Source organism: Plecotus auritus (genome assembly GCF_963455305.1).
Source record: "Plecotus auritus genome assembly, chromosome: 8".
Taxonomy (NCBI): Eukaryota; Metazoa; Chordata; class Mammalia; order Chiroptera; family Vespertilionidae; genus Plecotus; species Plecotus auritus.
The window spans coordinates 617,758-631,264 of NC_137782.1; the positions used below are offsets into that span (position 1 = coordinate 617,758).

General features: G+C 55.3%; 1 protein-coding gene across 2 annotated transcripts in view; it reads left to right on the forward strand.

Annotated features, from left to right (window-relative positions):
- The first annotated feature begins 2,738 nt into the window (after window positions 1-2,738).
- Window positions 2,739-13,507, forward strand: part of OSBPL1A (oxysterol binding protein like 1A) — a 122,875-nt gene continuing 112,106 nt past the window's right edge. Inside the window, exons 1-2 of one of the 2 annotated variants that reach the window (XM_080686800.1) lie at window positions 2,739-2,921; window positions 9,887-10,009. In XM_080686800.1, the coding sequence (XP_080542926.1) occupies window positions 9,889-10,009 (121 nt within the window). In that variant the 5' untranslated portion in view covers window positions 2,739-2,921; window positions 9,887-9,888. Of the gene's footprint in view, window positions 2,922-3,331; window positions 3,647-9,886; window positions 10,010-13,507 lie in introns of those variants that run through there. The other variant, XM_080686799.1, reaches the window with a different exon arrangement.

Below are 13,507 nucleotides of genomic sequence, written 5' to 3' on the forward strand. Positions count from 1 at the left end.
AACTCATTCGTCCACAGAGCCAAATATCAACAGCACCACGATTGACATTTCTTTGGAGAGCCAAATTTTTTAAACTTAAACTTCTTCTAACGCCACTTCTTCAAAATAGACTCGCCCAGGCTGTGGTATTTTGTGGAAGAGCCACACTCAAGGGGCCAAAGAGCCGCATGTGGCTTGCGAGCCGCAGTTTGCCGACCACTGGTTTAAAGGATGGTTTTGGCTGTGTTTCATGCTTGAGACGGACCTGCAGTGGATAAACTTGCTCCTCGAAGGAGAGAGGGGGGCTGAGGAATTTAGTCAGTTATCAGTGAGAATGAAAGCTTTAGTGGGATCCCATGGAAAATTATTTCAATAGTTAACTTTCTTTTTGGCTCTTACGGCAATTCAGCCTCATGAGCAAACAAGCCCTGAGGGTTGGGCTGGTGAGCAGCCCCTGCTTTTTACTGATAGAGGAGACGCTGGCTAAGGCGCCCCGCAGGGCTGCTGGAGGTCCCCACTCACGCTAGGAGGTCTGCCACGTGACCCATCACTGACCAGCTGGCCTGTATGTTCTCAATATGTTTCTAGACTTAAATGGACTATAAAACTAGTCCCTTAAAGATGATACCTGTTTGTTGCCCTAGCTCAGTGGTCGGCAAACCGCGGCTCTTTGGCCCCTTGAGTGTGGCTCTTCCACAAAATACCACGGCCTGGGAGAGTCTATTTTGAAGAAGTGGTGTTAGAAGAAGTTTAAGTTTAAAAAATCTGGCTCTCCAAAGAAATTTCGATCGTTGTACTGTTGATATTTGGCTCTGTTGACTAATGAGTTTGCTGACCACTGCCCTAGCTGGTTTGGTTCAGTGGACAGAGCGCCAGCCTGCAGACTGAAGGGTCCTGGGTTCGATTCTGGTCAAGGGCACCTGCCTGGGTTGTGGGCTCAGTCCCCAGTAGAGGGCCTGCAGGAGGCAGCCGATCAATGATTCATCATTGATGTTTCTCTCTTCCTCTCTGAAATCAATAAAAAAACATTTTTAAAAAATGATACCTGTTTGTTAATTTTTCATTACAAAATAACATGTACATTTAGTACACTGGAAAGTTGAGAAATTGTCCATATGCTTAAAGTTTCTTTCTCTTTTAGTTTTGCACGTTTTTAAAAGTTGTAATTATACCAGCGCTGAAGCCTGCGCACACAGACTAACTCCCCCAGCGACCTGGTGCTGGAGGCTGAAGGGTGGACGCGGGAAGGCGGCGGGGCGCGGAGGGCGGAGAGACTTTGTGGCCAATTGTTCCAATTATGCCCCAGTTCATTGATGATCTGTCTAGACTTCGTGGGACAAACGCAGGTGACCAGGAGTCAGCAATAACGGCCTGTCCCCTGGTGCTTCAATGTCCAGCTGAGCCGACCGGAACACATGACACAGACAGAGTTAGATGCAATCACACGGGGTCTGTTTACCTGTTCCTAGTGGGTCCTGGGCTCCGGCAAAGGCCACCCGGCCATGCACACTGAAGGACAGAGGACGAAGACGGAAACAGACAGGCGGCCGCAGCTGGTTCAGGCTCACACAGCAGAGCTGTCAGGGGCTCATCTCTCGGGGTGACGTGGAGTCCCCCTCTGATCGGGCGGGAGACCTCAACTGAAGACGGTCCCGGGCTATACAGACCGAAGTAAACGACCTGTGTCCTTATCTGTGTGGGCCATTCGGTGTGCCTGATGCTGGGGGCAGGGCGTTTACACTTTAAGGGCTCAGGGTGTTCACAGCAAGATAGTGGGGTGTTCATTAGTTTTGGAAGTTACAGGGTATTGGGGTTTCCACCAGCAAACATTTCATACAATAGTTCATACATTGGAGAGGTTACATTATTGTAACACCACTTCCCTCCAAGCGCCTCAGGGCGGCGCGGAGGGCACCGCGGGGCCTTCCTCCGTCACGCGCGGAGCAGCGAGGTGAGGGTCGGGGAAGGCGGCGGCCGGAGCAGAAACAGCTGGGCAGCTGGGCGATGCGTTCGCTCGGTAACAACCTTCCAGAGCATCAGCTCAGCGTTCACGTTTGCTTCAGCGAGGGGGCGTCCTCTCCCGGCCGCAGCTCCTCCGCGGCCTCGGGGTGGGGTTCCCCCTAGTTTCGGGGTGGGGGTGTGTTGGGAGGAGCGAGCAGGCTTTGCCCCGCCTCTCACCCGTGGGCAGACGGGCGCTGACTCGGGGCTTCAGGCGGGACTGGAGCGGCCCGGGGCGGGGCGTGCGGCGCCGGGGGCGGGACTGGAGCGGCCCGGGGCGGGGCGTGCGTCGCCGGGGGCGGGACTGGAGCGTCCCGGGGCGGGGCGTGCGTCCCGGGGGCGGGACTGGAGCGTCCCGGGGGCGGGGCGTGCGGCGCCGGGGGCGGGACTGGAGCGTCCCGGGGCGGGGCGTGCGTCGCCGGGGGCGGGACTGGAGCGTCCCGGGGCGGGGCGTGCGTCCCGGGGGCGGGGCTGGAGCGGCCCGGAGGCGGGACTGGAGCGTCCCGGGGCGGGGCGTGCGGCGCCGGGGGCGGGACTGGAGCGTCCCGGGGCGGGGCGTGCGTCCCGGGGGCGGGGCTGGAGCGGCCCGGGGGCGGGACTGGGGCGGGGCGTGCGGTTCGGGGGCGGGGCGTGCGGCGCCGGGGGCGGGACTGGAGCGGGGCGTGCGGCCCGGGGGCGGGGCCTGGGGCCTCGCGCGCGCCGCTGGGCCCGCGAGCCGGTCACGTGCCGCACGATCCGGCGCCCAGGGTGGAGCGGGAGGCGCGGAGGGCGGAGCCACGCCTCGCGGGACGTGTCCTGCCCCCTCGCGCCCCGCAGGGTTCCCGCGCCGGGGTCCTGGGCAGTGCGCGCGGGTGACCTCCGCTTCATCGACGCAGGGCGAGCGGACGGGAAGCCTGCGGTCTCGGTCCTGGTTCCGGGAGCCCGGGAGCCGGGTGGCCGCCGAGGTCAGTTTGCGCGGCCGCCTCCCGCGCGCGGGCTGCGCTCTGCCCGGTGCCCGGTGCCCGGGGTCTGGGGAGGTCTGCGCGCGCCTGGCGGGGTGCGCGCTGCTCTCCCGCGTCCCCGCCGGTGGTCGGAGTCGCGGCGCGGCGATGCCCGGCTCCGAGCCCGTCACGCGGCCGCCGCTGCCGCTGCCGCTGCCCGCGAGGAAGTTGGTTGCTACTTGGCGAGGTGTTGGCACGTGTTGCCGCCGCCACCCGCGTCCCCTGCCCGGCCCGCCGCCGCGCTCTCGGGACTCGGTCGGGCGCATCGCAGGGTTGAGCTTCCTAGTCCCGTGGGAGGTGGGCTCGCGGGGGAAGTCACGCGCTGCTCACGTGACCGCGGTGCGCGGCGGGGCCAGCGGGCCAGCGCGGGGACTGGGGGGAAGAAAGCCCAGGGGCGGCCGCTGCGCGAGGGGAGGGGCAGCCGGCCTGGGGGTGGGCGGGGCCTTGGTCCGTGGTCTTGTTGCCCACTCCCCGCCGCCGCGGACTCGCGGGGAAACCCGTGGTCGGTTTTGTGTGAAAACGGCCTGGGCACTGCGGGCGGTGCCTGCCGCACACGGAGTGGGAGCGGCGTGGGGAGCGCTTGGCTGCGTGGCCGTGCGGGCGAGCCGCGTGGGCCTGACTATGCCCCAGTCCAGATCCTTTGTGCCGCCCGCGTGGAAGGGGCGCGTTCCGAACCCCCAGCTGAGAAGGTAAAGATCAGGTGTAACCGCAGAGCAGCTCCGAACGGTTCCGAGACCACCCTGTTCGTCTCCACCCAGTTTACATAGTCACCGGTCCGGGGCTGCAGGCGGGTCCGGGTCCGGGTCCGGGTCCGGGGCTGCAGGCGGGTCCGGGGCTGCAGGCGGGTCCGGGTCCGGGGCTGCAGGCGGGTCCGGGGCTGCAGGCGGGTCCGGGTCCGGGGCTGCAGGCGGGTCCGGGGCTGCAGGCGGGTCCGGGGCTGCAGGCGGGTCCGGGTCCGGGGCTGCAGGTGGGTCCGGGGCTGCAGGCGGGTCCGGGGCTGCAGGCGGGTCCCGGGCTGCAGGCGGGTCCGGGGCTGCAGGTGGGTCCAGGTCCGGGGCTGCAGGCGGGTCCGGGTCCGGGGCTTCAGGCGGGTCCGGGGCTGCAGGTGGGTCCGGGTCCAGGGCTTCAGGCGGGTCCGGGGCTGCAGGTGGGTCCGGTCCAGGGTTGCAGGCGGGTCCGGGTCCCGGGGCTGCAGGTGGCGGAGACCCACCGGAAACAGTTGTGTCTCAGGACAGGGTTTGCCAGCGCCCGCCTTTCAGGTGACCCCTCAGCACAGAACTCGGGTGTCTCCGGAGGCAGCTGCCTGCAGGGGTTGTTCCACCGTGTGCAGAGCTGGCAGCTGCTGCCTCTGAACTCATTGCTCCCCACGCTCCTGCCTCAGACAGAGGGACATGGTACCGTGTTTAGAACCAGCGACGAAGAACACAGCCCGGTTCTTTGGCCCTATAACACCGTGCAGGGTCTAGTAAATACATTTAAAAATTTCCCCTTGTGTCTGTATTCTACGTAGAGATACATCTGTAGCAGGTTTTTAAATCTTTACCCAAGGAGTGAGGCTGTTTATTCCATCGATGGTTATTTTTTAGAGAAAGAGAGGGGGAGAGACACATGGATTGGTTGTCTGACGGGGCCAGGGATTGAACCTGCAACTGAGATACGTGTCCTTGCCCGGGAACCGAACCCGAGACCCTTTGGTCGGAGGCCCGATGCTCTACCACTGAGAACCTGCCAGCGCCATCTGTAGCAGATTTTTAGGTTGGAACTCTGTTGTGGCGATTTTAAAATACATACATATATATATATATATATATACATATATATATATATATACACATATATATATATATATATTGATTTCAGAGAGGAAGGGAGAGGGAGAGAGAGAGAGAAACATCCACGGTGAGAAGGAATCATTGATCGGCTGCCTCCTGCATGTCCCCTACTAGGGATCAAGCCCGCAACCCGAGCATGTGCCCTTGACCGGAATCGAACCCGGGACCCTTCCATCTGCAGACTGTTGCTCTATCCACCGAGTCAAACCAGCTAGGGCTGTTGTGGCAATTTCTTGCCTCCAGATATCAATAGGAGGTGAGTTTTGTATATGATACATATTCACTGAGAAAAGTGGTCCGTAGAAGGTAGAAATCAGCTTAACTAACAGCACATGGAGGAGAGAGATTAAGGTAGCAAGTGTGTGTGAGACATCAGAAGTGGTTAGGAACCTTGTCGGGGTTTTTTTTTTTTTTTCAGGCCAAAACTGATGGTAATCAGAACTTGATTGGTGACTAGTAACACCTGTTCTAGAAAGAGGTCAGCTTATATCAACTCACCGGGATTCATGAATGAGGTGTCAAAAAAGATACTGTTGCCAGTCTGGGGTGGCGCAGTGGTTAGGGGTCGACCAATGATCCGGGAGATCACGGTTAGATTTCGAGCCAGGACACATGCCCGGGTTGCAGGCTCGATCCCCAGTAGGGAGCGTGCCGGAAGCATTTCTCATTATGGATGTTTCTGTCTCTCCCTCTCCGAAGTCAATAAAAAGAAAGATACTGTTATACATTCTGTACAGGATATGTTGATGATCATAATGTCATATAATTATAGGGTGTTCTTGGTTCCTAAAATGTTGGATTTTTTCCTTCCCTGACCTCACGCACTAAGACGGTGGACAAGTATGAGAAATCGTTTAATGCTTTTAGTAAGAGGTTACATTAGGTCACTTACTGTATCTGAGTTCTTGGAGTCATCAGCTGACAAATAATTGCTGTGTAGTGAAAGCACTCCTTAACCGTGCATTTCCTATCATAGGACGACGGAAAGTAACCACATGTTTTTACTTTAAAGTTTAAAGTTTTCCTTTAAAGAGAAGCTTCTGGATTTATGGTGTGCAACTGGTCAGTATTCGACATTAGCTTGGAAGACAGTTTTAAATGGGAAATCAAAATGGGAAACATTTTAAATACATTCTGTGTAAAGTTTAAGGGATTTTATCATTAAAAGGTGACATTCACCTTTCTTATTAGTATTTTCGGTATCAAAAACTGGACTTACCTAATGGTGGACTTCTCTGCCCTCGGGTTGGATGGCTCCAGCCTGTTTTGAAACCGTAGTGGATAGCTTTCGGAATCAGGTTGAAATTCAAATCGGGTGCATCTGAGTGTTCGCTCTTGGTTGTTGAAGCAGATAAAATGCATAGCAACGTAAGGTTAAAAGAGTTGCATAAAGCAAAGCCATGACACTTACTTAATTTTCACCAATTTTGATAAACACTGACGTTTCCAGCCGAGTAAAGATAAGGTAAATGTTCAGCAAGCAGGATGGTCCCTTCGTTATGTCCGTGTGGCATCCACGCCCCTGTGGGCAGGCCTGAGTCTGAACAGGAGGAGGGGACCGGGCGGTAGATGTCAGCGTTTGACGTTGGCCACAATGGCTTGCACCCTGTGCGGGGAGCCTCAGAGTGTGGCCCGGGGGAGAAGGTGCCCTTCGTCTGGGCGCCGACGCTCCTTGAGGAGGTGAGAGTACACGTTTCACGGAATCAAAGATGAAATGATTTTCAGTTTATTTTTTTATTTTTAAAAGAAGGAATGAGTGTTTCCTAAAATAGACTTTACAGTTTGCTGTGGTTGTCCTTAAATTGCTATGTTTGGGATATCTCATTTCAGTTAGTAAATAAAGCTTCTTAAAATGAGATCAGTTTATAATTCAGAGTCAACTTCCTCAAAGCTCACACATGAACATTTACTAGGACCAGTGGCATTTAATTTTATTTTTTGAAAAAAATCTTTATTGTTGAAAAGATTACGTATGTCCCCTGTTGCCCGCACTGACGCCCTCTAGCCCACCCCGCCCCCCGCATTTAATTTTAGAGGCTGATTTGAGTTTTATGACATCGAGAGCATTGCTATTATTTCACCTCCTGTTTAGAAGTTGTAGATTCTGGTTGTGGCTTTACTGGCATGCAATACTCAGAAGTGACTTTATCTTTGTACTTCTCAGCTCCTTCACCTCTGAAATCGGTGTTAAATATGAATTTGTCTACTAGTGTGCAATTTCTAAAACAAAAACGCATTATTTTTTTGTTAGCACAAATGTCATAGTTTTATATATACACATGTGTGTGTGTGTGTGTGTGTTATTTTTTCTGGCTTTTGGTTAATTTTATTATAAACAGTTATTCGTGAATATATAATACATCTTAATTTGGAGCAACACTTTTATATTTGCAAAGCTGTCTACACATACAGCTTATTCATAGCCCTCATGTCACATGATTTTTCATGTCATTCTAATGTAGTTATTTCTATCTTCATTGGTCATTTGAAAATACACCTCAATTTTTCACCCTACTATAAAGGAAGATACATTAAAATGAAAACAAATTAATGGTTGATTTATTATTGTTTCTTTAAAACCTTTCAAATTAAAATAGTGTTCAGATAGGTTTTCCTCTGGGGCTGTTATGGTGCTGTCTCACATCGATAAAGTAATACAAAACTTTAATGCATAAGAAGATTGCCATCTTTGCTTATTCTGATGCCACCTACCTCAGTTAGGAGTAAAAATGGTTATGTTACAGATATACACAAAAACTTTTTTCAAAATATATTCACATTATGAGAGTAACTTTTATATTAACCTTTTTATTTTATTTTTTTATTTTAGCTCCATCACCAGGTTCTCCCCTGGGATTTTTTTATTTTATTGTTCGAAGTATTACAAATAGTAGTACCTATGTCTCCTTTTTTTCCCCCATTGACCTCCCCCTGGCCTCCCCCACCCCCCAGTACATGCCTTTACCTGCCCCCCCCCCCCCCCCCCCGCAGTGTCTTGTATCCATTGGTTATGCTTGCATGCATGCGTACAAGTCCTTCGGTCGGTTGATCTCTTACAGCCCCCGCCAACCTCCCGGAGCTGCCTTCCCGCTACAAATATACCTATTTTAGAGAACTTACTGGTTGTTTGCTAGGAGCTAATATGATTGAGAGCAAAATTTATTTTCTTGCTGTTTTTACATAAGTACCTTAATTTTTAATATTTTCCTCATATTAACAGAATGTAATATTGGGAAATCCCCACACCATTGAGCAGCTAGCTGCTTTGGAATCTAGTGCTAATGAAGCACATTATAGATTTTTAAAAAATATATATTTTTATTGATATTTTACAGAGAGGAAGGGAGAGGGATAGAGAGTTAGAAACATCGATGAGAGAGAAACATCGATCAGCTGCCTCCTGCACACCTCCCACTGGGGATGTGCCCGCAACCAAGGTACGTGCCCTTGACCGGAATCGAACCCGTGACCCTTCAGTCGGCAGGCCGACGCTCTATCCACTGAGCCAAACCGGTTTCAGCACATTATAGATTTTTAAAAATGTTTTTAAGATTCAATTTGTAGCCCTGACCGGTTTGGCTCAGTGGATGGAGCATCGGCCTGTGGACTAAAGGGTCCCAGGTTTGATTCCGGTCAAGGGCACGTGCCTTAGTTGCGGGCACATCCCCAGTGGGGGGTGTGCAAGAGGCAGCTGATCGATGTTTCTCTCCCATCGATGTTTCTAACTCTTTATCCCTCTCCCTTCCTCTCTGTAAAAAATCAATAAAATATATTAAAAAAAAAGAAAAAGATTCAATTTGTAAAATATATATATCTACCTAATAAAAGAGTAACATGCTAATTGACCGTACATTCGTGACACCCACCAGACAGTCAGGAGTGAGTATGCAAATTAACCTGACAAAGATGGTGGGTCAATTTGCATACGCAGGTGCCAAGTGGCAGGGGGTGGGGCGGGACGCTTACATCATCGCCATGGTGATGACGCAGGTGTTCCACACCACCCCAGCCGCTCTGGGCTTCTGGGCAGTATGGGAAGGTGGAAAGGCGGCTCCGGGCTGAAGCGGAAAGGTGGTTCCGGCCGGAGCGAAGGCGGTGCCGGCAGCCAGGGGAAGGAAGGCCCATTCTTGCACGAATCTCTGTGCATCGGGCCTCTAGTTTGTTTACTAATGTTTCCTCTACTCAAATTCCAAGTATACAGTGTTCTCCTTAGCTCGTCTCTCTTTATTCATTCAGAAATAACCATCTTATTAGGGTAAACTATTTCTTTTTAACTTCTTTAAAACACACACACCTGTGTGTTTGTATGTACAGCTTTCCTTCCTTTGGCAATAGCATTTCTCTTAAATTTCAAAAGAGAAACGGTGTGAAGGGTGTTATCGCTGATACAAAAGTCACCTTACACACCGTCAGCGATTTTCAGCTTCGAGAGAAGCCTGCAGAACAAGCATGGTACTCATTACGAACGTCAGCCAACAGGTGAAGACAGACAGGGCCCAGCGTCCGTGTGTGGGCGCGCAGACTTGGTGGTGACGGGCACTGCCTGTCTTTGATGTGGTGCTTCTCGTTCGTCCCTGAGAGGTTTGATCTCCCCGGGGGCGGGGCGGGGGGCCGTGTCCGCCCGTGGTCAGGCTCCCGATGACGGGGTCCCTCCTGCAGCCCTTGACTGCCGTCTTTCTCCGGGGACAGACGCCTCCTGCGGGGAGCTGTGGTCTGTGACGTCCCGGGAGCGTGCTGTGAAACGCGCTCCTCATTCTCCCGTCTCTGAGCTGGTGAGGGAGCCTGGGTATCAATGCGGACGTCTCCTTGTCTTTGGAAATCAGAAAGGTTTTAAAAAAGCAACATTTTGAACAAAATTATAAGAATGAGCAGGGACGTGCCCTGCCTGGGAGCCCACCTGGGGCGACACGCCCGCCGGCGGAGCCACCTGCTGGGGCGCTAACCCTGTGTCCGCAGGTGCCGTCTAGAGCGCCTCCGGCTCCTCGGTGAGAGCGCTGTGCTTTTTGTTTTGTGAATTTTATCTGTAAAGTTTTACCAATGGTAGTACACACGTCTCCTTCCCCCCGTTCACCCCCTGCTGTGCTGTGTCCAACGCAGCGATGAATACAGAGGCCGAGCAGCAACTCCTGCATCACGCCCGGAACGGCCACGCCGAGGAGGTGAGGAAGCTGCTGGAGGCCGTGGGGAGGCACGCAGCCGTCGCGGACATCAACTGCAAAGGTGGGCGCTGGGCGGGCTGCGGCACCTGCTCTCGGGGCGCCCCTCTGCGTGCTCTGCGTCACGTGGCATTCCTTCCTGCGCTTGCTTGCGATGAACTTGCTTCTGGTGCCCGAGAAGGAGCCCCTTAGGGTGGCGATGTCTCCCCGAGTTCCCTGTAAGCCAGAGGGATTGAGATCCAGCCCTGAAACTGATGGATCCTAGACCTTCTGAACGACAGGGGTGCCCTGACCTCCGACCCAGAGATGCAGGCTGTGACCGTGTGCGCTCCCCGAGGACAGTGTCGTCGGACGGCGGCTCCAGGGCTGACTCTGCCCAGAGAGCCCGTGGGACCTCAGGGTGGTGCCCGTCCGCACCCCCTTCCGCACGGGGTCTGGTGCCCTGGAGCCAGATCAGACTAGCCTACCTTGGACAGATGCGCCAGAATGTGGATGCGCAGGGTGTCATGGGTGTCCAGGAGAGGCATGGACTTGGAAGGATTGGTGTCTTGGAGGAAGGGACTCTAAGATGATATAGTAGGAGTGGGTAGGCCGGCCAGTGTGGCTCAGTGGTTGAGCATTGACCTCTGAACCAGGAGGTCGCGGTTCGATTCCCGATTGGGGCTCATGCCCGGGTTGCGGGCTCGATCCCCAGTGAGGGGCGTGCAGGAGGCCGCCGACCAGTGATCCCTCTCATCATTGATGTTTCTGTCTCCCTCTCCCCTCTTCCCTGAAACCCATAAAAATACATTTAAAAAGAAAAGAGTGGGGGGGGTGGGGGTAATGGGGGAATAAGGACACATATGTAATAGCTTAATCAATAAAGAAATGTAAAAAAATACAAAAAAAAGAGTGTGTGGGACTTCACCAGGTGAAGATGGTGTAGAGGCAACAGCAGGTGTCAGGGCCCCGAGGTGAGAGGCCGCCCCGAGGGCCGCCTGCGGGCAGGAGGGAGCGGGGAGGCCGGTGGGGGAGGGCAGCGAGGCACAGTGGGTCCTGAGCCGTGGCACCTTCCCGGGCCTCCAGTGGCGAACCTGCCGGCCTGGCCCTCAGAGGAGCAGGAGGAAATGATGGTCGATGGTTGTTGGTGCGGCCTGAGATGCAGCCGCAAGAATCCCAAACGCCCGGTCCTGCCGGAAAGACGGGTTCTGGGTTCCCACATCGAAGGCCAGACGCTCCGATTTGTCGTCCTCGGTGACCTGGCCTTGCTGCCTCCCCTCCCCTCCCCATGCGGCCCTCAGGCCGGTGAGTGGACGTCCTGGACTGGGGAAGGGAAATCTGCGAAGAAATGTTCGCATCGGTCCCCGGCTCCCCCTCTGCCCGTCCGCCGTGTCCTGAGGGCCACACGCCAGGGGCCACACGCCAGGGGCCAGGGGCCAGGGGCCGAACGCTCACGGATGAGAGGAGAGCCGGGTCTGTGACATGCACATGGGTGGCCCTATGAGCCTCGGTCTCTTGGCGCTAAAGGGACACCCGGGACACCCAGGGGGACGTGCAAGCAACCCATCCCATGACCCACGTGTCTTGTCCCGGAGCCACCTTCTTGTAAAGGAGGTCAGCGTCTTAATGGCTTTTATTTTATTTTTTAATTAGTATTTTTATTGTTGACAGTATTACAGATGTCCCCCATTTCCACCTTTTACCCCTCCATCCTGCCCCCCCAGGCCTGCTCCACCCTTTCCCCTCCACCTGCCCCTCCCCCCCAGGCCTGCACCACCCTCCCCCCTCTGTCCTGCCCCTCCCCCCAGGCCTGCCCAACCCTCCCCCCTCCATTTTGCCCCCCCAGGCCTGCACCACCCTCCCCACTCCATTCTGCCCCCCCCAGGCCTGCACCACCCTCCCCACTCCATTCTGCCCCCCCAGGCCTGCACCACCCTCCTCCCTCCGTTCTGCCCCTCCCTCTGAAGCCTGCCCCACCCTCCCCCTTCCGTCCTGCCTCTCCCCCCAGGCCTGCACCACCCTCCCCCTCCATCTTGCGCCTCTCTCCCAGGCCTGCCCCACCCTCCCCCCTCCATCCTGCCCCTCCCCCAGGCCTGCCCCACCCTCCCCCCTTCATCCTGCCCCTCCAGGCCTGCACCACCCTCCCCCTCCATCCTGCCCCCCCTCCCTCCTCCATCCTGCCCCTCCCCCCCAGGCCTGCCCCACCCTGCTGTCTGGTCAGCGCTGGGCTGTGCTCACCACTGGCAGCTGGGCTTCCAGGAGGCTCCGCAGTAGCTTGCCCCTCCTGAGCAGGTGCCCGGAAGGCCGAGTGGAGGCCCGCGGTGAACCTGCAGCCTGTGGGCGGGCGGCCGGCGGGAGACAGGTGTGTAGGTGGATGCTGTGTCCTCCCTGTGAAGCCTCTTCTCACGACAGGTAGACGGCAGACGTGGCGAGGACAGGAGGAGCACCCGAAGGCTGAGGAGTGAGGTGCACGCCGAGCCTCTGGGTGCAGCTCCGAGCGTCTTGAAGGGGCTCCGCGTTCACATTCGTTTCGCGGTCAGCAGGGAAGTGCCGTGGTCGGGAGGAGTGCGCGGAGGCCCCGTCCAGAGCGAGAGAAGGAAGCGCTCGTGTGCCGTTGAGGGTCTGGTCAGCTCCTCCGGCTGGGCACCAGGGCGCCGCCTTCGTCAGCTTAGCGGTAGCTGTTGCCAGGGTACGAGTGTGGGCTCATGGTTTCCTGTTGCTCCTGGTGACAGGTTCTTGCAAATAAAACAGAAATGAAGATGCTCATGGGCGTAGCTACTTCATGTTCACATGAGCTGTGTCCCAGGAGGACGCTGACAGGCGTAGCTACTTCATATATGAGCTGTGTCCCAGGAGGACGCTGACAGGCGTAGCTACTTCATATTCACATGAGCTGTGTCCCAGGAGGACGCTGACGGGCGTAGCTACTTCATATATGAGCTGTGTCCCAGGAGGACGCTGACAGGCGTAGCTACTTCATGTTCACATGAGCTGTGTCCCAGGAGGACGCTGACAGGCGTAGCTACTTCATATTCACATGAGCTGTGTCCCAGGAGGACGCTGACAGGCGTAGCTACTTCATATTCACATGAGCTGTGTCCCAGGAGGACGCTGACAGGCGTAGCTACTTCATATTCATATGAGCTGTGTCCCAGGAGGACGCTGACAGGCGTAGCTACTTCATGTTCACATGAGCTGTGTCCCAGGAGGACGCTGACAGGCGTAGCTACTTCATATTCACATGAGCTGTGTCCCAGGAGGACGCTGACAGGCGTAGCTACTTCATATATGAGCTGTGTCCCAGGAGGACGCTGACAGGCATAGCTACTTCATATTCACATGAGCTGTGTCCCAGGAGGACGCTGACGGGCATAGCTACTTCATATTCACATGGGCTGTGTCCCAGGAGGACGCTGACAGGCATAGCTACTTCATATTCACATGAGCTGTGTCCCAGGAGGACGCTGACGGGCATAGCTACTTCATATTCACATGGGCTGTGTCCCAGGAGGACGCTGACAGGCGTAGCTACTTCATATTCACATGAGCTGTGTCCCAGGAGGATGCTGACAGGCGTAGCTAC